This window comes from Mastigoproctus giganteus, chromosome 7, assembly GCF_048544385.1.
Source record: "Mastigoproctus giganteus isolate SK-2022 chromosome 7, ASM4854438v1, whole genome shotgun sequence".
In the NCBI taxonomy this organism is placed as follows: domain Eukaryota; kingdom Metazoa; phylum Arthropoda; class Arachnida; order Uropygi; family Thelyphonidae; genus Mastigoproctus; species Mastigoproctus giganteus.
Window position 1 is genome coordinate 41,943,642 of NC_143581.1, and position 23,302 is coordinate 41,966,943.

Below are 23,302 nucleotides of genomic sequence, written 5' to 3' on the forward strand. Positions count from 1 at the left end.
TCTTGTAGGTAAATTAACAATCTGTGCAAGGTCATTGCAAGAGCCTCAGCATCGTGACCAGCTGGGTCGGTGTGACTAGAAAACAGAAGACAGCTGGAGTTGTGAACATTACACCAAGGAAAATTACCTCACCATTAGGAAAGTGGGACTGGAGAAAGTCAAGTTGCAAAGAAAGGAAGTCAGAGCTCCAAGTGATTAGTGGAGTTGGGAGAATGGTAGAGACAACAGGTGAATTTGACACAATGAGGTAGGGAGATTTTAAGCCAGAGAAGATCGAAAAGAGGAGATTCCAAATTACCAAGTCTCTGACAGGGAATATCGGAACAGACATATGCACAAGTACCTCCTTTTAGGTGAAAGGAATCATACAGCGAATAATTTGGGCAACTGAGATGAGCAGTAGTCGAATCAACTGATAACTGAGGTTCTGTCAGAAAAAGTACATGGGATTTGGCAGACTGCAAGTGGAAATGGACATCGTTGAGATTAGAATTGAAACAACGTATATTTGTGAAATGAATTAGGAAGTGTTTGGGAGGTTTAGATCTTTTTGCAGATAAGCTTACTTTATTAGTTTGACAATTCATGGTGTATTCAATAGTAATAAAAAGTGTGTGGGACATGCTGTATGAAGCAATGAAATTTTTTTCATTGCTTCATACAGCATGGTAAGAATAAAGCCAGATCCTTGACATAACGTGGCCTCGACATTGCCCCCCCCCGCATACACACTACTCTGACTCCCTCCAGTCACTATCTGGCAGAGTAGAGGTAGCAAGATTATACACTAGCTGATCTAGGGCATAAGCCTCAAAGCTATGGAAAAATCTAGACTATGTATAAGTATAGTGCGAAAACATCAATAATACATAGCCAAATCTGAATGAACAGAATATTAGCAACACGGCATAGTTTTAAGTTATATCTCATATTGTGAATACCTTCACAACAAGTTGCCATGATATTGCACTACTTCAAATAAGTAACACTTCACCCGAGGAGAAGACTAATGTTACTTATTCTCAGATGGATACCACCACCCAGATGGCACCGTTTCAGGGCTATCTGGCCCTTCTTCGGTGGGTGGGTAGGTACCCGAGTGATGCAATGATGGCAAAACCGTTATGAAGTATAACTCCACAATATGAGAGATGCCTGATGGTGTATGATGTATTTAGACTTATCCATTTGAGAATAAGTAACATTAGTCTTCTCCTAAGGTGAAGCGTTACTTATTCGAAGTAGTGCAATATCATGGCAACTCGTTGAAGGTATTCACAATATGAGATATAACTTAAAACAATGCCACTTTGCTAATATTCTGTTCGTTCAGATTTGGTTAGGAATTATTGATGCTTTTGCACTCTACTTATACATAGTCTACATTTCTGAATGCTATAAAATGCTCTGGGCTGAATATAACACTTTTCTTTATTAACAACATACTTCATTATCCTTTATGTTCTTTGTTAACTTTTTTTTCTACATAAACTCCTTTTTCAATTGCTGTTGTGGGGTGAAAATATTTTTCTTTTATATTCTATGTACAATGAACTGTATATTCAATCAAGGAATATTATTAATTATAAATATTAATGTCTTGATACTGTACAATCCATTGAAAGTGAATTCCATTGGTAAAATTGAAAACTATAAATTAACACTAGCAACACATAATTCGTTTTTCTATGTAAGAAAACTTATTTTTTGCTAATAAACAAAAATAAGTTATTCTGATATTACTGGAAAATTAACTGGCATAGTGATAAGATGGAAGATAAGAGGAACGATTGAAAATAGGATGGCCGAGGAAGAGTATGGCTTTAGGCCTGGCAGATCAACAGTAGATCTAATTTTCTGCATTAGGCAACTGATGGAAAAATGTTATAAACACAAAGAATTATGGATGGCATTTTTGGACATAAAGAAAGCATTTGATGCTGTGAAGAGAGAGAGAGAGAGTATAGGAGGTTTTGAGAAACCAGGGGATAGAGGAATATCTTGTAGAGAGAATTGAGAATATATACACCAATACAGTGAGCAAAGTAAGAACGGTGATGGGGTTGACAGAGAGCTTCGAAATAACATCAGGTTTGAGGCAAGGATGCATGCTGTCCCACTACTGTTCCATAGCTCTGAAAAGATTGTGCAACCCTGGAGAGAGTGTGCAAGGCTCAAGGGGTAGAATTTTTTTCGGCCTGGTCTGTGCTTGTTAAAAGGAGAGACTGCTTCTACAGAGATGGGATACACTTAAATAGAAAGAGTGCAAGAATATTAGCTGATACTATCGAAGCAGCGTGAGGTGGGTCGGAAAACTGCTAGCTTGGTGGGATACATGGACCAGTAGCTGCTGGCAAAGGTGAAAGTGATTCTTGCACTCTTTTCTGTTGGAATGAGCAGCAGCCTGGAAAACAAGATACAGGGGATTTCAGAGACTGCTGGGAGTTATTGTGGTACAAGTAAACACATGGGTTGTGTTAGGGTAGCTAAGGATAGAAACAGGTGCATGTATACTTGCATGTACACCAATGCTAGGAGTTGAATTTGAGGTATTGGTCAAAACATCAAAGGCTGATAATGTTGGGATATCAGAGACATGGTGTCACACAGATATAAGGAATGCAGAACTGGAATTTGGGGAGTACAATGTGCACAGGATGGATAGACAGGATAGGAAGGGAGGAGGGGTTATGCTATTAGTTAAGAAACACAAAATCTAAGGAGGTACAGCGAGTCGACATCGCTGGACAGTGCAGTGTCGAGTCAGTTTGGTGTGACATAAGCACTGGGAAATCAAAATTGAGAGTAGGAGTATGTTATAGGCCTAATGACTCTGAATAGTATAATAACAAACTGTACAGGGAAATAGAGTGGGCCAGTAATTCAGTCTTATAATGGGGGATTTTAATTTCCTGGATATTGACTGGAATTTGTGGGTTGGTCACACACGCACGCACACAGATGCACAAGCAAGGCGTTTGTGGATTTATTGGTTGATTGTTTTCTACATCAGCTTGTTCGAGAGGCAACTAGAGGGAGTAATACTCTTGATCTGATTATCAGTAGTGATTCTTCATGCATTAAGAATCTGCAGATAAAGGAACCACTAGGTGGCTGTGATCACAGTGTGCTGAAGTGGGATTTACTCAAAGAGGTAACTACCATCAAGGGTAAAGGGAATGGTTTTTGCTTTTTAGCAAAAATGATGTCTCAGACCACCATGACTATGGTGGTCTGAGACAGGATTTAAATTCTACACGGTGGAACAAACTGATGACGAGACCAACAGCAAATTAAAAATGGGGAGCATTCAAAGAATTAATCTTGCAAGTTACTAGGCTTTACATACCAACAAAGAAATATTGTTCAAGGTTTAGGCCTAAATGGATGTCAGATGAACTAATGAGACATGTGGCAGAGAAGAAAAATGCATGGGATATATATAAATTAATGGGTGACATGGAAGCCTACGATAGATATAAGCTGGTCTGTAACCAAGTCACAAAGGAGGTTAGGCAGGCAAAAGCAGCTTACGAGAAATCTTTGGTAAAGGATGTAAAGAAAAACAGCAAAGAGTTCTTTACCTATATAAACTCTAGAAGAAAGGGGATAAATCAGATTGGTCCATTGGATATTGATGTTTCAACTGTTGATGATCCTGCTCAGATGGCTAACAAACTAAATGAGTATTTTGCATCTACATTCACACATGAGGAGTTATTCAGGGAGGGGAATGACAGAGGTGAATTAAACTCTGGCACAGTGAGCTAGATGATTTTGTAATAACTGACAGGAAAGTGGAGGAGAAATTGTTGAAGATAAACATAAAAAAAAAAAAAAACGCACCTGGGGTGGATGGGATCTATCCAGATATATTAAAGGAGGCAGCAAAGGAAGTAAGCAAACCCTTGGCCATAATTATGAGAACTTCTTTGGACTCAGAGGAGGTACCCTGAGGTGCTGAAGATTTGCAAATCTCTAGTTACACAATTGCAACTGAAAATTTGCAATTGTGACCCCAATTCACAGAGGAGGATCAAAGGGAGACAAGTAATTATAGACCTGTTAGTTTAACTTCTGTTCCATGAAAATTAATGGAAGCACTGCAGGATCATCTAGACAAGACTTTAGCTATGGCTCGGACACAGCACTGGTTTGTTAAGGGGAAGTCTTGTCTGACCAATTTGATTGGATACTATGATGTGGTCACAAAGCAACTGGATGTAAGGAATAACTTTGATATCATATATTTGGATCTTAGAAAGGCTTTTGATACTGTTGCACATGGAAGACTGCTGCACAAATTGGAGCAGTGTGGCATTGGAGGCAAATTGCTGCTATGGATAAAAGGATGGTTGAGTGGGAGAAGACAAAGTGGTAATCAATGGACACTGCTCTTCATGGACTAATTTTATTAGTGAAGTCCCTCGGGACTAAGTGTTGGGTCCATTGTTGTTTTCTGTATTTATAAATGATATTGATGATGGTATATTAGGCTTAATATCTAAGTTTGCAGAAGATATGAAGGTTGGCAGAGTTGTTAATGACACTAATGACAGTATGTTGCTGCAACAGGATCTAGAAAAGTTGAGCAGATGGGCTGAGAGGTGGCAAATGAAGTTTAACATTGACAAATGTAAGGTACTACATATGGGAAGCAGTAACCCGAGAGTAATGTATCAACTCTGTAGTACTACACTGACAGTGGTAGAGAATGAAAAGGACCTGGGATAATTGTGTAGGCGGATATAAAATTTTCTGAGCAGTGCAGATGGTCTGCAAGAGTAGCTCATAGTGTCTTGTCAATGATATACAGGAATTTTTTTTTTTTTTTTTTTGTTAGTCGTTGGCGCATCGGCTTCTGTGGTAATAATTCACCTCCCAAAGTTTTTGCATTTTTTGCATTTCGAATCCCGAGGCAGGATTCGAACCCGCGACCTTTGGGTGGATAAGGAGGTGATTATCCCCTCGTATAAGGTGATGGTCAGGCCACACCTTGAGTACTGTATACAGGTCTGGAGGCCTCATTTTAAGAAGGATGCAGAGCTGTTGGAACAAGTACAGAGAAGGGCAACAAGATTAATGAATGGAACAAAGGGTTGCTCTTACGAAGAAAGGCTTAAGTTTTGCAGATTACAGTGTTTGGAGACTAGGCACCTGCAAGGTGATCTGATTGAGGTATACAAAGCCTTGAATGGTTTGAGCATGCTCAATGCTGATGGGATTTTTCCTCTTGCTCAGAATAATCACCTGAGAGGGCATAGATTCAAAATTGAGGAAAGACAGTTGTAGGATAGATGTGCAAAAGTTTGCCTTTAGCCAATGGGTAGTTGATTGGTGGAACAGATTTCGATCTTTTGTTGTGGAAGTTGATAGCCTAAATAAATTTAAGGCTGAGCTGGACAGGAATTTGGAACAAACGGGGAGGTGAAATCGGAGCTTTCTTTTTGCTTATGCTGCATAAGCTTGCTTTCTTGCATCGTGTGCCTCTACTAATGCTAATACCTGTCATGAATGATGTGCAATGTAGAGTGGCAGAACAACTTGGACAAGACCAGATGAAAGTCATGCTCTTCACAGATGACCTCTGCATATGAGGAGAGAGCAGGGAACAAGTGCAACGGCACTTGTTGATATGTGGGCTAGAATGTCCAATGAATTTGGACTGATTTTCAGACAGGAAAAGAGTGAAGTAATGGTTCTAAAGAGGAGTGGCGAGCCTGATGGATACATTACAATGGTAGGGAAAGAGCTAAAAATTGTTAACAACTTCCAGTATGTAGGAAGCACCATTACAAAGAATTGAGACAAGAGATCTGATCTGAACAGGAACATACCGCTGAAGTGTAAGGCAGTTATATATCAGACCTATTACGTAACAATTCTGACGTATGCATCTGAAAACCTGGACTATGAGGAAAAAGGATGAAAGCAGAATACAAGGGGCAGAAATGAGATTTGTGAGAAGCATAGCCAGAAAGACAAGATGTGACAAAATCAGGAATGATGCAATTAGGGAGAGAATTCAGGTTGAAACACTCCTGAAAGGGTTACGTTTAAAATAGTTTGAAAGGTGACTGAAAGGTTACGTTTAAAATAGTTTGGATATATCAAGAGGATGAACGAGAGGCATTTGCCAAGAAGAATGTGTGATTTACAATTAAGGGACAAAAGACAAAGGGGAGATGAAGAATGAGGGGGCAAGACATGATAAAGACTGATGTCATTAAGAAGGGAGGAAACTGGAGTGAAATCAATGATGGACAGGGCATATTGGCAAGGCTTTATACGTTGACCCGTGGAATAGTAGAACGATGAAAGATGATGAGTGATAAGATGGAAATTCCAGCAGAAATAGCTGTCAATGTTTAGGTGTTTGCAAAACAACACTAAAAAATAGAAGAGGTATGGCTGACTGATGGTATATATATATATATATATATATATATATATATATATATATATATACACACACACACACACACACACACACACAAACTCTTCCTGTTGCTAACATCACTAATGCACAGTTACAAAAGTTTGATTATGTTTTAAGTACTATAGAGCATCGAAAATCCGAACACCAATAATCTGATTGAGCCAGCATTTATTTTTTTTATGCTGGTGCCATAAAATAATTACAGTAAGCACTGGTTATTGTGATCACATTTGTGAATTGAATTTCAATTCTGATAAGCGAAAATCGGAAGAATATTATCCACAGGCTATAAAAATGAATATAAAAAGCACAAATTTACACTTTTATTACCTTACCAATTAAAAAAATTAAATGATATGGGAAAATTGGAAAAATATTATCCACAGGTTATCAAAATAAAAATAAATTTATGCTTATATACAAATTTGTACATAGCTTAACAAACATACATACAGTACTAACTAAACATAACAGTCTGTAATCTCTTATTCAATACACTTCGTAATCTGTTATTTCTGTTCACTGACTTTTTTTTTGCATTATAAAATCTAACACGGTAAAAAAAGATAAGCATCAAATCAATAACAAAGAAAACAGCACACAAATATTGCAACTAACACGATATGTGCAAGTGAGATACATAGTAAAAAGATTCTGAACATTTATTTTACCATACTGTAGTTAGGGCATTTCTTCTTCGTCGTCTTTTAAAGGAAGCAGAAATTTTTAACATTTGAATCAAAAATTGAGATTTTAAACAGAGACTTTCAAAGGGAGAAAGTGGGACTTCGTTAGTAAAATTTTACGAGGTTGGAAAGTCATAACATTAAAAACAAAAAAGTAAAACATTTTAAAGTTTGCACTGAAACTTTACTCCGATGATAGTGCAAAAAAAAAAAAAAAAAACCTATGAGAACAGTTAATGACCCATCTCCTGAAGATGCCATTTATTTGTGGTTCACACGGGGATGAAGTTTAGGAGAACCCATATCTGGACTTTGTTGTGTGAAAAGGCATAGAATTTAAAAATTAGACAGTCCTCAGATTTTAAAGACAATACAGGCTGGCTAAAAAACTTTAAATCACAGCATGGCATTAGAGAACTTCACACTGAAAGGAAAAATTTATCTTGATTTTGCTGCAGCAGAATAGTTTAAAAAAAAAAGAAGCTTATTCCTGTTCTGTATCACCTTTTTACACTCTCTTATTTGACTGGTGTTTTTACTTCTCCTTGGAAATTTGCTCATATCCAGCCAGTTTCTAAAAAGTTTCTAAATGCCTCCTATCCAATTATCATCCCACTGCAGTCACCCCTACTCTTTCTAAAGTAAGAGAGATCCATTAACTGCCAACTCCTAGACTATCTTGAAACCTTCCATTTGATCAATGATTGCCAATATAACTTCTATCAGTGTCAATTCACTGGTGATATACTGACTTATGTTAGTAATGGTTATTCACCTATCTAAGATAAAATTCAGTGGAAATCTTTGGTGAAACTCAAGCAATTGTTCTTGACATTTCAAAGGCTCTTGATCATGTTTGGCATAAAGATCTCCTAAGTAAGCTTACACTTATGGATTGGAGACTTTTTGTTTTTTTTGTAACCGGGTCTCCAGTTTTCTGACTGCTCACTGCAGGTAACGGTAGATGGCTCTGTCTTTTAGTCTCTCAACTTATGCCAGTATTCTCCAAGGTCCTTTCTCCCACTCTTTTCTTCTTCTGTATTAATGACCTTCTTCCACTGACTGGAAATCCTATCCATAGTTTTGCTGATGACAGCACATTGCATTATAATTTCCAGTTTGAGAAACCCTGTCCAGCACTTACAGCTTCAACTTCAAATTTCCACTACCAATTCCTGAAATGCTGATCTCCAAGTAATTCTCCAATGGGAAAAAGTTAACTTAGTTAATTTCATTCCTTCTAAAACTCAGTCCTGTTTTATATCTCTAGCAAAAGAGATTCTTTTGCTCATATGCTTACCTTCGACGAAACTTACATTTCTAGACATGACCACATCTCTCTCTTTGGGATTACCCTGACTTCTAATCTCACTTGGCATACGCATTTCACAAATACTGCTTCCCCTGCACCTAAAAAACTGTTTTCTCTTTCGCACTGTGTTACTTTTCTTCTAATCAGCTACTCACTCTGTACAAATCTCAAATCTGCCCTACCATAGAATATTGTTCCCGCATTTGGGGTGGTGCCTCATAACCTCTCTTAGGCTTCCAGACTCCAATCAAAAGAGGGCAGTTAGACTAACTAATGATCCATCTCTTACAAAGTCTCTCCACTCTGTCTCACTGATGATCTGTTTCTGCTGCATGCCTTTTCTATAGATAATTCCATGAACACTGTTCTTCTGAATTGGCTTCTGTAATTCTGCATCTCTCTTTCAAACCAGTCCAAACATATGCTGCAAGCAGTCAACATCCATTTACTGTCCAATTTTTAACTCAAAGACCCAACTTTTCTTCTTCCTCATTTATTCCTTCAGCTTCCATTTTCTGGAACAACTTTTACTGAACTGGAACATTTTTCCTGAAAATTACAATTACAGAAATTCAAGTGTAATGTCAACAACTATCTCCTTTCATCTTCTCAACCTATGCATGGCACTAAGTACTATATGTTTTTATACTGAAAGATATTAGTACTTTTTAATAAGTACTAATACCTTTCATGTTTGGAATTTTCATAAAAAAAATAATAATGATGAAATAAGAATTTTTTTTAAGTTAATGGCAAATATCACCTTGTATAAACCATTAAATTCTTATAAGAATTATAATAAAGTCTTTCCTTACAAAGCATTAAAAATGTTTAAAAAAAAATAAAAAAACCTGTTTACCAAGCAATTTTCAGATTTGTCTCAAACAACTTTAACCAATAAAAACTAGTCCAAAACCAATAAACTGCATTGATACTACAAATACTTACTTCTATCCCTGACTAGAAGGTAATGAATAGTACTATCAGTGTCTGGATCTCGAGCCTGAAGTTTATATACTGATGTTCTAGGTGGAGCATTAAGTTGAACCACTGCTTGCATTGGCATCGGTCGATTAATGAAATAAGGTTCTTCATCATTGACATCACTGACATGTATTATAATCCTCTGTTGATCTACAGCTTTGAAAAGAATAAGAGAACACATAACCAAACACTTTTTTTTAACAAACAAATTACGAATTTACCAAATATAACTAAACAGAATAATAAGAAATAAAATACACCAAGACCTTTCACAGTATGTACAGGCTACATGCCTGCAGCTGTTCACATGAGTAGACATGAGCAAGGATAAGGGACTATGGGGGAAGGGGGGGGGGGGGGGGGAATAAAGGTAAAATTTCTAGTTTAACAAGTAAACTATGTATAAGATGCATTTTAATATTAATATAACTATATAAAAATAAAAATATTTTATTTTTATTTTAAAAATAAAAATAAATATAATAAAAATATAACATGCCCTCAGACTGATTATTAGTAATGGTATGTTTTTTCTTTTTAATAATACAGCTCATCCTGCTATAGATTCCTAAAAAACATCATTCAATAGAAATGTGCACTTATAGCATACACTTTTCCATATAACAGTAAGGGATAAGTTCCGTAAAGCTATAAATTATCAATAACAACCCCATTTTCAGACTTATTTTCATCAATACATATTACACAATGACTAGTAACATTAACACTAAAACTCTAGGGTTAAATATAAGTTTATTGAAATACAACATGCACAAGCAATACTGTTTTGTTTTTGGTGGCTAAAGTTTTAATTGGAGGTATTGGGGAATCTTGTTACCTTGCTTGCTTACTTCTTTCCCCCTCCTCCTCACTTCTAAAGTAAATCTGTAACCACTCATCAGCTTATCCAATTTCTTTTGTTATTGTTTGTTATTTGGTTTTTAGGAGCATTAGCAACTAGGGCCATATTGCCCCGGGGATATGCAGTGGTCATTCCCTGACCTTTCCGCATCCTCCGTATTTGGTGGGCACGGGCTCGAACCCCGGTCTAATCAAGAAGCATGTGCTACACACAGCTGCCCCTGCCCACCTGGCTATGGAGGCACCATTTTCTTTTGAAAGTGCAGCTTCTTTTTCACGTCTGTGTTCTTGTCAGAAACCAAAACCATTTTCACGAAAACTTTAAAACTTCCATTTTTGTTTCAATATTTAATGCTTTCCATTTTTTTGAAAAACTTTTTTTTGCACTCATTTGTTTACATTATGGGTAGTAAGAAAATTTATATATAGAAACTGCATACACAGTTTTACATCAAAATATATAGCAAATCAAAACAATGACACACGGAAAACAAACTGCAATAACACTAGCGAAGAAGAGAAAGGAAATGGGGAGGCGCATGGATTGCAATGCACCACTATGCAATTGCAGGCAAGGTAAATAAATATGTAGTAACTTGAAACAAGTTGTAGGCTGGTGTACTATAACAGGATGAGCTTTAAATTAAAACATGTAATACAGTGTACAAGAAAATATTTTTTTTAAGGAAAAATTGTATAGAAACACTGTTTTCAGAAAAATTGTTTATATATAGGGAAAAAAAATCCATACAATACTCATTTGTTTAAATTATGGGTAGTAAGAAAATTTATATATAGAAACTGCATGCATAGTTTTACATCAAAATATATAGCAAATCAAAATAAGCAACACACGAAAAACCACAAACTGCAATGACACTAGTGAAGAAGTAAATGAGGAGGCACATGCATTATGAAGAGGCAACCACTTCTCTTCACAGAAGAGAATGTGTGAAGAGAAGGGGTTGCCTCTTCACGAATGGTTTTTCCTCCCTTTCTCCCTGCAGGAACTATTGCACTGACATAAATACAGCTTAAAGTTGCATTTATGCTGAGAGCAACAAATAAATGAATGAAGCAACATGTTTACCAATAACCTTGTATGAGAATAAAACTATAAGTATATATATATAGTTTGCATTAAAGTATAATACAGGGTGTCCCAAAAGTCACTATCTCTTAGGCTAAATAAGGCAAATTTCAAAAAAATGTTTTAATAGCAATATTATACATATATTTGGGCCTGGAAAGAAAAAATAAATTATGAAAAGTTGTGGAACAATGTTTTATATAAAAATATGCATATAATCATGTCATTTGGGCATTTTTATGAAATTCATCTTATTTAGCCAAATAGATAGTGACTTTTGGGACAAAAGTCACTATTTGGCTAAATAAAATTTTAAAAAATGTCTATATATACAAAAAAAAAAAATTTTTTTTATAGCTTAGACGTCAGTCATTCACATTCAGGTTTAATGTGTGATTATGGGATATGAGAAATCACAAGTTCAAAAAATTTTTAAAAAATTATTTTTTAAAAATAATCAGAAACTTATTTCAGAATTACTAAGTGAAGTATTACATCTCACCATGGGGGATTTCAACGTTCCAGATGTTGACTGCATTTAGTGAGTTAGCTACTCAGTAGCAAAGCCTTTCTCAGTTTATTGAATGACTGCTTTCTACACCAATGTATTAGAGAGGTAACAAGGGAAAGCAATGTTATTAATCTGGTTATTAACAGTGATTCATCATGTATTAAGAATATTCAGGTTAAGGAACCTTTAGGTGAAAGTGATCATTGCATACTGATATGGGATTTATTCAAAGAAATAACTGCAGTTGAGGGTAAAGGGAAGGGATGTGTTTCCACATGTGATTATGGAGGCTCAGACATTTTTAGGCGCCTCCGTAGCCAGGTGGGAAGGAGCAGCAGTGCGTAGCACACGCTTCTTGATTAGACCGGGGTTCGAGCCCGTCACCACCAAATACGGAGGGGGCGGAAAGGTCAGGGAATGACCACCGCATATTTCCGGAGCAATATGGCCTTAGTTGCTAATGCTCCTAAAAACCAAAACAACAACAGACATTTTTAACTCTTCAGTGGGACCAACAAAGTTGTTAAAAAAATATAAATGCCAAACAGAAAGTGTTTAGAGAGAGGTAATTGAAGAAGCCACTATGCATTTTACACCAATTAAAAGATATTGTCCCAAATTTAGACCAGAATGAACTGATGAGCTTAGTAGCAGAGAAAACAAATGCACTGGATGACTTTAAATTGCCAAGAGATACAGAATCCTATAATAAGTATAAACTACTGTGTAACCAAGTTACAAAAGAGGACATACAAGTTAGTGCAAACGCATCATATTAGTACGCAGCTAAACTCTGAATTAGCACAAATATGCGAAGGCGGCATCGTTTAAGTTATATCTCAGATTTGAATACCTTCACGAGTTGCCATGATATTGTACTACTTCGAATAAGTAACGCTTCACCAAAGGAGAAGACTATTGTTACTTATTCTCAGTGGATACCACAGAATAAGTCTAAATCTCTCACAAGCTAAAGCCCTTAACACATTTCAGTTACTAAAGAGGTTAAACAAGCTAAGGCAGATTACAGAAAATCCTTGGCTAAGAGTATAAAGAAAAGCAGCAAGGAATTCTTTGTGTACGTTAATTCCAGAAAGAAAGGGATGAATGATCTTGGTTCACTGTACAGTATATGAATAGTATGACTAATGATATTTTACAGATTAATGACAAACTGAATAAATACTTTGTTATCTACAGTGATACATGAAGTTTTCAGAAATCTGATTAGCAAAAGTTAATCAAATACTTATTTGGAATTATATAGTTTTGTAACAGCAGAAAGATAGGAGAGCAAATATCTTTTAAGGGCACAAAAGGTGATAACATTGTACACATTGGAACTAATGACATTAAGAGTAAGAGATCTGCAGATTTACTCAACAAGTACAGTGCAATGTTGAAAAAAAGTCATGAGTTAGGGTTGAATGTGAAAGTGTCTGCAATTCTGCCCAGACACGATAGGAGGGAGTTAGGGCTTACAATACAAAGATTCCAGGATCCCAGTAATTTTTTTTTCCAGTATTCAAATCCAAGTATTGATACAAACATACCGGTTCTTAAGTACTAATTAAAAAAATAATTAGCCATGATTTATTCACATAAAGGATATAAAATCGACGACAATAAATCATTAATACTGCTGAATTTGGAAATGAGGGACTGCTATACAGAGTAAAAATGCAAACGTCATTTGCATTTGTACTGTGAACGTCACGAAACTGTAAGACAAAATCTTAACAAATATATTTCTCTTAGTAAGTAAAGTGTGTGTGGAAGTAAAGCACTTAAGAAATAAAGGAAATATTTGCATTAGTGGCAGCAGGCCTGATAATGCAATTAAATATGGTGAACAATGGTGAGGAACGGTTAAAATTAAAACCTTCTGAACAATAGTTTAATCCCTCTATTAACACCACTACTTGAGGATGCAACACTTAGTGCATTTTGGGAAAGGGTGTCGGTATGGAGCAGTTCAAAGGTATTGTGAACAGGTGATCTTGACGTAAAAGATCAAAGCGTTTCGTTGTGTGGGAAAAATATTCTGTTTCTTCCACCAAAGGAAGAAGAACAAGTTTAAAGAATAACACTGTGAATGGGTCAGGTTTAAATTAGATAAGGGGAGATACGAAACCCCTCTGGAGTTTGCACATAAGCTTGCGTATAAAAAAGTAGTACGAGGGGCGACTGTAACTTGCAATCAATTCAATAAATAAATAAATGAGAAAGAAATAGAGAAGGTGCTCACACCAAAAGAGGGGTTTGTGGGTTGTTCGGAGGGATTGCAAACTTCCAGTGGTAGTTCTGGGAGTGTCCAGCTATATAGGAAGGGTTCTGCCGGGCATGTTCCTGTGCTAGAAGTTAATCCGGAAGTTGAATAACAAGCCAGTCAGATAGTGCCCTGGCTTCTACTACTGCTGTGGTAATTTCCTTCAGTATTAACAGAGAACTGTTTTCGAAATCCAGAAATAAGACAGTACTGGAAGAGCTATACAGCAGAGATGCAGAGTTCAACTAAGAAGAGAGAGAGAGAGAGATATCACTGCACTCCGTGAAAGGAACCTCACCATGAAAGAGAAGGAAGGTTAAGTCCTCTGAACTGTGTTGTTTTGGAAATGGTATTTAGATAAAGTGGGAGATTATTTTAGAGTAAGGTTGAAGAAACAAGAGAAATGAGGAAATGTTTAGTATTGAATTGGTTTATTGGTTGGAGTTGTAAAGAAAATTGATATTGCTAAATTAAGAGACATTACATGGAATTGTTATCATTAAGTTAGTGACTTATGGATTGCTGTTGTGAAGAGAATTGATATTGGTGATTAGAGAAATATGAGGAAGTGATTAAGATTGAATTAGTTTAGTGTTTGAACCTGTAGAGCAGCAATTTCCAAACTGGGAGGTGCACCTCCCTGGGGAGACGTGGACTAGTGCAAAAGGAGGCACAAAAAGTTTAACAGAAATGTAATTTTCATAACAACATATATAAATAAAAAAAAATACATATAAATAAACTTTCATAACATAACATTAAATTTTATAACCTATTTTTTAAAGCATTTACCGCCAGCTATCTCACTCTAACTTCGATATAAACATTTATTTGGAAAAAAATATATTTTGCTGAAATGGATTGATGAATTATGATTGATATGATGTAATGCAATATATATATATAATTTAGTGCATACTATGTATGACATACATAGGTAGATTGCATAGTATAGCATTAGCTGCATGGTTGAAAATATGGTTTCAGCGGTGTGCGATTGTGTTTATTGTTTTTAGCGTGATTACTTACTGATAATAATCATTAGTAATTTAGAAGTTGTATTTCTAAATTACTAATGTAATTTAGAAATACAAATAAAGTATTACGTTAGTTCTAAATTACTAATGTAATTTAGAACTAACGTAATACTTTTAGAACTACAGATGCTTATTATTTCATGTAGTATTAATAATTATTGTATTAACATATTAAAAATAAGAAATTGCACAATTATAGATGCTTTATTTCAAGGGAGGCACCAGAAAAATTTTACAGGTCAAGGGAGGCGTGGGCTCAGAAAGTTTGAGAACCGCTGCTGTAGAGAGAGTTGAGATTTTTAATTGAGAGAAATTTTATGAAAATGATAGCATGTATTAACAGCTTAAATGAGAAAAATGAATAGATTAGATGTAAATGAACAACACCAGTTATGTATTGTAAGTAGATTTGTATGATAAATGTTTTATATTTGTGTCATTGCTTTTGAGAAACTGACAGCTCACCTATAATAATATATACAGCAAGCCCTCGTTATAACGCGGTTCGCTTCACGCTGATTCACTATAATGCTGTTCTTATATTATAACCCGTATCTGACCATAACGCTGTCACAAATCACTATAACGCTCTTTTACAGATTGCATTTTTGGTATATTTAACGAAATCATTTCATTTCATGGAGTCGACAGCTTGAAAATGAATAGCAAAACAGCATTTAAACGATTCCCACGCTGACTTGAGAAATTCTCCCACGCTAAGTGAAATTTTCTCGCAGGCTAATTTAATTGCAGTACAGTGACTTCTTACATAGTTCCGAGATCAACATTTTAAAAAATTATCAAGTATATTGCTTGTAATATTTGCATTATATGCATTTATCCGAAGTCTAGTCATCACTCTGTACAGCACTAGACATCGTGCTTAATGGACAGTTTACTCGAAAGTTGCATCATAATTAATGCAGCCTACATTTTCGAAGAGTTAATAATGGCAGATAAGAATGAAAAAGCAATGCCTGGACGCAGTATGAAGGCTATAAATGTAAGAAAAAGACTGAATTTGAAAATTAAATTAGACATTTTGAACCGAATCGATTCCAGTCAACGACAAGCGGATTTGTGCCATAATTTAAGACTGGCAAGTTTAACTGAAAGAACAATTATAAAAAATAAAGAATTAATTTTAGCAGAGGGAAAGACAGCTGTTCTACTGCAAACAACTAGGGCTAGGCCAGCTATTAGGATTGAAATGGAGAGATTAACTAATTTTATTGAAGATAATATCCAATGCAGAATTCAGTTTAGTTAAATATTATAAAAAAAAAAAAAAAAAGACAGAGATTAGCCTAGATCTAAAGAAAACTCAACTAAAAAAAAAATGTGGAACCATTTAAAACTAGTAAGGGTTGGCTGAATATTTAAAATCCAGGGAGAAGCCACAAGTGCAGATCAAAGAGCTGAAACTTTCAAAACAGAACTTGTTAAAATTATTGAAGAGGGGTATTATGTGTTATACTTCTCAACAAGTTTTTAACATAAATGAAGCAGAACTTTTTTTGGAAACAAATGCCCAAAAGAAGTTTCATATTGAAAGAAAAAAAAAAAAACATCATAGGTTTCAAAGCAGCTAAGGATCAGTTGACTTTATTGTTGGGTGGTAACGCTGCAGGAGATTTAAAATTAAAACAAACCTCTTTTAGTTTACCAGGAAGTGGGCCAAAGTACAACCCAAAATTCATGATTTCAATTGGAATTTTAAGTTTAATTTTGATTCGTAAGTAGTTACCACATAATTATATATGTATGTAATGCAGAATATTTTATATGTACAAATATTTGAATATTAAATATTTTGACCGATATTTGTGCATCTTTTCACTACTGTTTATTATTGATTAGGAAATATCCTATGGCACTGACCGCAACTCACAAATACATATGTTACTTTATGGGAATGCGGTGCGCGCTTAGCACGGATTCACTTAGTGCTCTGTTTTTACGAAACGAATTATCAGCGTTAAGCGGGGGTCACCTGTACGTGTGTGGGGGGGATATTCCTCAGTTCCTGGATATTCTCTTTTTTTTTTTTTTTTTAACACGGTCAGGCAGCTTGTGGGGACTTAGTGCTTGAGAGGAGCTGCTGTACAAAAATCATAACAATGGCCAATGACGGCGATAATAAAAGTAAAAAAAAAAGTAAAGTGCAGCCATTATCAACCCACTGCAGGATGGAAGCCTCAACAATTCATGCTGAGGGAAATGGACCATAATCTGCCACACTGGACCAGTGCGGGTTGGCAGATCGACCATATTCAGCAGTCAGGGGCTTGAACCCCGGTCTACTCAAAGAGCGTGTGCTACTGCACTCCCGCTCCTGCCCACTCGGCTACGGTGTACAGTGAAATAAAAATTAATAAATAAATAACCCCTCCCCACAACTTAGATTTGGTTTCCTCACTAAGCTTAACCGTCAATCTCTTTTTTTTTGTTAATACAGATATAGTGCCATAAAAAGTCAAAAAGGAAATATTTTTTATTTTTGATAAAAAGGGAATAAGATTTTTCGAAGATGAGGTAATAAGGGGGAGGGTTAAACTGCAACTCTTCTATGACTATCTCAGTACAAAGCACCAAACAGCACAGAATCCAAAAGGACATTTACTACCGCTAATTAAATATATACCAAAATTAGATCCAGTTTAAACGATAACACTATTGAGTTTCTTAAGAGCTCACTTTATTCAGATAGGTAGTGTGAATGCTTATTTTTTTGTTTTTAGAATAACTGTAGGTTTAATAATTTTTGCTAGAAAATTTATTACTGCAATAAAAGTTTGATTTAAAATGTGAATTCAGGTAATTACTTGTTTTTTTCCTTATTTTATTGCACCTAACTGCCATCAAAATTTATTGCAAAAAAATTTATTATTTTTTGAAATACTGGTTTTAATACCGGTATTGTGAGCCCTAGATGGAGTATATGATGAGAGCCTTGTCAATCAATTCAGCCCTGAAGAGATTGTGCAAGGCTAAAGGGGTAGAATTTTTTTCAGCCTAGTCTCTGCTTGATGACAGGAGAGACTGCTTCTACAGGGATGGGATACACTCAAATAGAAAGGGTGCTAGAATATTTGCTGATGCTATCGAGGCACTGTTAGGTGGGTCAGAAAACTGCTAGCTTGGGGAGATACACAGACTAAAAGGTTAACAGTGGCTGCAGGCAGAGGCAGAAGTGATTCTTGCCACTGCTTCTATAAGAATGAGCAGCAGCCTAGAAAGCAAGGTAATGGAGATTTCCAGGACTGTTGGGAGTAATAGTGGAACAAATAAATACATGAGCTGTGTTAGAGTAACTAAGAGTAGAAACAAGTGCATGTATACTTGCATGTACACCAATGCTAGGAGTATAGTTAATAAATTTGCTGAGCTTGAAGTGCTAGTCATTACATCAAAGGCAGATATTGTTGGGATATCAGAGACATGGTGTCACACAGATATAAGCAGTGCAGAATTGGAATTTTGGGAGTAAAATGTGTACAGAAAGTATAGACAGGATAGGAAGGGAGGAGGAGTTATGCTGTTAGTTAACACAAAATCTAAGGAAGTGCATCCAATTGAGGTTGGTGGACAATGCAATGTTGAGTCTGTTTGGTGTGACAAGCACCTGGGAAAGGAAAAATGAGAGTATGTGTGTGTTATAGGCCTAATGAATCTGATGAATACAATGAGCAACAGTGCAGAGAAATAGAGTGGGCCAGTAAATCAGAATGTCTTATAATGGGTGATTTTAACTTTCCAGATATTGACTAGAACTTGTGGGTTGGTCACTTGCACACTAGCAAGACTTTTGTGGATTTATTGGATGACTGTTTTCTACAGCAGCAGCAACTTGTTCAAGAGGCAACCAGAAACAGTAATAGTCTTGATCTGATTATCAGCAGTTATTCATGCATTAAGAATTTGCAAAGAAAGGAACAACTAGGTGACAGTGATTACAATGCAGTGATGTGGGAATTACTTAAAGATGTAACTATCATCAAGGCTAAAGGGAAGGGCTTTTGCTTTTGTAAAGGTGATTACAGGGGTCTCAGACAGTTTTTAAATTCTGTACAGTGGGATCAACTGATGATGTTACCAATGTTGAATTCTAAATGGAAAGCCTTCAGGGACTTAATTTTGGAGGCTACTAGGCTTTTCATTCCAACTAAGAAATACTGTTCAAGGTTTAGGCCTAAATGGATGTCAGCTGAACTAATGAGGCTCATGGCAGAGAAGAAAAGTATATGGGATGCACATAAAGTATCAGGTGACACAGAAGCCTATGACAGATATAAACTAGTCTGTAATCAAGTCACAAAGGAGATTAGGTAGGCGAAGGTAGATTACGAGAAATCTTTGGCAAAGGATGCAAAGAAAAACAGCAAAGAGTTCTTTACTTTTGTAAACAATAGAAGGAAATGGATGAATCAGATTGGACCACTTAACATACATGGGTTAACTATTGATGATCATGCTCAGGTAGCTGATAAACAATGAGTATTTTGCATCTACATTCATACATGAGGAGTTATTCAATGAGGGGAGTGCCAGAGGTTTATCAAACTCTAACAGGGAGCTAAGTGATTTTGTAATAACTGAGAGCAAAGTGGAGGAGGAATTATTGAAGCTAAACATAAAAAAGGCACTTGGAGTGGACAGGATCTATCCAGTTATATTAAAGGAGGCAGCAAAGGAAGTAAGCAAACCCTTAGTTATAATTATTAGAGCTTCCTTGGACTTCCCATGAACCAACTTTGTAAAATTTTTCACCAATTCACAAAGGGGGATCAAAAGGTGACAAGTAATTATAGACCTGTTAGTTTAACTTGTGTTCCAGGGATTTTGATATCATATACTTAGATTTCAGGAAAACTTTTGATACTATTGCACATGGAAGACTGCTGTACAAATTGGAGAGGTATAGCATTAAGGGTAGGTTGCTACAATGGATAAGAGATGGTTGAGTGGAAGACAACAGAGTAGCAATGGACACTGCTCTTCGTGGACAAATGTTATTTGTCCACGAAATGGATGAATCAGATATTGGTGGAGTTCCCCAGGGTTCGGTGTTGAGCCCATTGTTGTTTTGTACATTTATCAATGATATTGATGAAGGTATATCAGGTTTAATGTCCAAATTTGCAGTGATACAAAGGTTGGCAGGGTTGTTAACGACAGTAAAGACTGTATGCTACTCCAACTAGATCTAGATAAATTGGGCAAATGGGCTGAGAAGTGGCAACTGAAGTTTAACATTGACCAAAGCAAAGTACTGCATATGGGTAGCAAAAACCAAAGAGAAACGTACCAACTGTGTGGTACTACACTCAGGGAAGTGGAAAGTGAAAAAGTTGTGGAAGGATGTAGAGTTGCTAGAACGAATACAAAGAAGGGCAACAAGATTGGTGAGGGGAACAAAGGGGTGCTCTTACCAAGAAAGGCTTAATTCTGCAAATTGCAGCACCTGGAGAGTAGGCACCTGCAAGGTGATCTGACTGAGGTGTATAAGGATTTGAATGGGTTGGGCAAGCTAAATGCTGATGGGATTCTTCCTCTTGCTCAGATTAAGAAACCGAGGAAAGACAGTTGTAGAATAGATGTTTGGAAATTTGCCTTTAGTCAGCAGGTAGATGATTGGTGGAGGAGACTTCCATCTTTTGTTGTGGAAGTCGATAGCATTTGGAACGAATGGAGGGATGAAATCGAGTGGTTTTTTTTTTTTTTTTTTAAAGCTGATGCTACATAAGCTTGCTTTCTTGCATCATATGCCTATACTAATGCTAAACAAGTATAAACTAGGTGTAACCAAGTTTCTAAAGAGGTTAAACAGGCTAAGGCAAATTAGAGAAAATCCTTAACTAAGAGTATAAAGAAATGAAGCAAGGAATTCTTTGTGTATGTTAATTCCAGAAAGAAAAGGGATGAATCATCTTGGTTCACTATACAGTATATGAATAGTATGAATAATGATGATCTTTTACAGATTAATGACAAACTGAATAAATACTCTGTTACCTACATTGATACATGAAGTTTTTAGAAATCAGATTAGCAAAAGTCTATCAAATACTTACTTGGAATTATATAGTTTTGTAACAACAGAAAGTAAAGTTCCAGGGAAATTGTTGCAGCTAGAAGTGAACAAAGAACCTGGGGCTGATGGAAACTCTCCAATTATATTAAGAAAAGCTACAAAATAGGTAGCCAAACCTTTGACCATAATAATGAAAACACTGCTAATTCAGGAAAAGTGCCTATAGATTGGAGATGTGCAAATGTATTCCCCATTCACAAGTGTGGTTCAAAGGGTCAAATGGTAACTATAGACCTATTAGTTTCACTTCTATTCCAGGCAAACATATGGCTGAACATGGATGTGTGGAAATTTACTTCCAGGTAGAGGGAAACTAATTAACAGAATAAACTTCTGCCTGGTGTTATGGAAGTGATTTGCTTGAATAAATTTAAATGACTGGATTAATTAAAGGGGAAGGAATGGGGAAAATTGTGGGTACTGGACTTTTTTTTTTTTTTTTTTTTTGCTGGTGCAGTATAAGCTTGCTTCCTTGCAAAATTTGCCACTACTAATACTCCAATATCATTTTGAAGAAATTAACCCTTAATATGCCTCACAGATAAACTACTATACTGTAATTCAACAAGTGCTTATGTCCAATAAAAATTAAAGTTTTCTTCCTTGTGCACATTATTGCAGCTTTCATGCTTTCTTGATTGTACCAGAAACCGGAAAGATCACCAATTGTTAACCAGATGAATTATGTAGAAGTTTTTTAGCTTATTCATAGCATAAACTGTCATTCTTTGTATACAATAAAATTCAACGGGTACACAACATATATTATACATATATTATTTTGAATACCTTGAAATTATTTTATTTTGAACACCTACCTAATATGATGTTGGTCCTCCACGTGCAGCCAAAACAGCTCATACCTGGCAAGACATGGATGCTACAAGATTTCTAAATGTGTCTTGTGGTATCTGGTACCAACACGTAACCAGCAGATCCTTTAACTCCTGTAAGATAAGTGGTTGAGATGCCGCAGATTGGAGTTGCTGTTTCAACACAAACCACAGATACTCAATGAGATTGATATCTGGGAAATTTGGAGGCCAGAGCAATACCTGGAAGTCTTCCTTATATTCTGCAAACCAGTCTCAAACAATCCAGGCGGTGTGGCAGGGCATATTTATCCTGCTGAAAGACGGCACCACCAGAGGAAAAGACCATTGCCATGAATGGGTGTACCTGGTCGGCAATGATGTTCAGGTAGGTAGTAGATGTCAGAGTACCCGAAGCACGTCTCCCAAAGCACGACACTGCCGCCACCGGCTTGTTTTCGTCCCACGGTGCATCCAGGTGCCATCACTTCCCCAGGTAAATGACATGCACGTACCCAGCCACCAACATGGTGCAACAGGAAGCATGATTCATCAGACCAGACGACCTTCTTCCAATTACTCAAGGTCCAGTTTCGATGCTCGCGTGCCCATTGTAGGCGCTGTCGCCGGTGAACCGTGGTTAGCATGGGCACTCGGAACGGCCTACGGCTATGCAGCCCCATTTTCAGCAGGGTTTGATGTACTGTGTGTTGACACATTACTCCCATCACCAGCATTCCAATTACCAGTGAGTTGCACCACAGTCTCCCTTCTGTTGCCACACGCCATCTGTGAGAGCCTTCGCTCACCTCGAGCATCAAATGAGCAGTGGTCGTCCAACACTTCGCCCGTGGTTCATGGGTTCCACCTCCTCGGACCACTTTCGGTAGGTATTAACCACGGCTGACCGTGAGCACCCCACCAGCCGTGCCAGATAGGCTCTGACCCAGTCGTCTGGCCATTACAATTTGGCCTTTGTCAAACTCGCTTAAGTCTGCTGCCTTTCCCATCTGAAGAACAAGAGAAACACTGATTAACAGTCATTGGGTTTTTATACTGTGTCCCGACCCACGCCGTAGTTCACCTGCAGTTGCTTCGATTTGCATAATGACTCGCTGATCATAACGATTTTGGCTCGTTAGTGTATATCATAATTAAATACACTTATAAAACATTAATGCACAGAAGCACATTGGGGAGGGGATAG

The 23,302-nt window shown here is 36.6% G+C and overlaps 1 protein-coding gene across 1 annotated transcript in view; it reads right to left on the minus strand.

Annotated features, from left to right (window-relative positions):
• LOC150082844 (neural-cadherin-like) overlaps positions 1-23,302 on the minus strand; it is a 500,869-nt gene that overhangs the window by 457,933 nt on the left and 19,634 nt on the right. Inside the window, exon 3 of the mRNA XM_090377625.1 lies at positions 9,386-9,577. Coding sequence (XP_090233751.1) covers positions 9,386-9,577 — 192 coding nt within the window. The remainder of the gene's footprint in view (positions 1-9,385; positions 9,578-23,302) is intronic.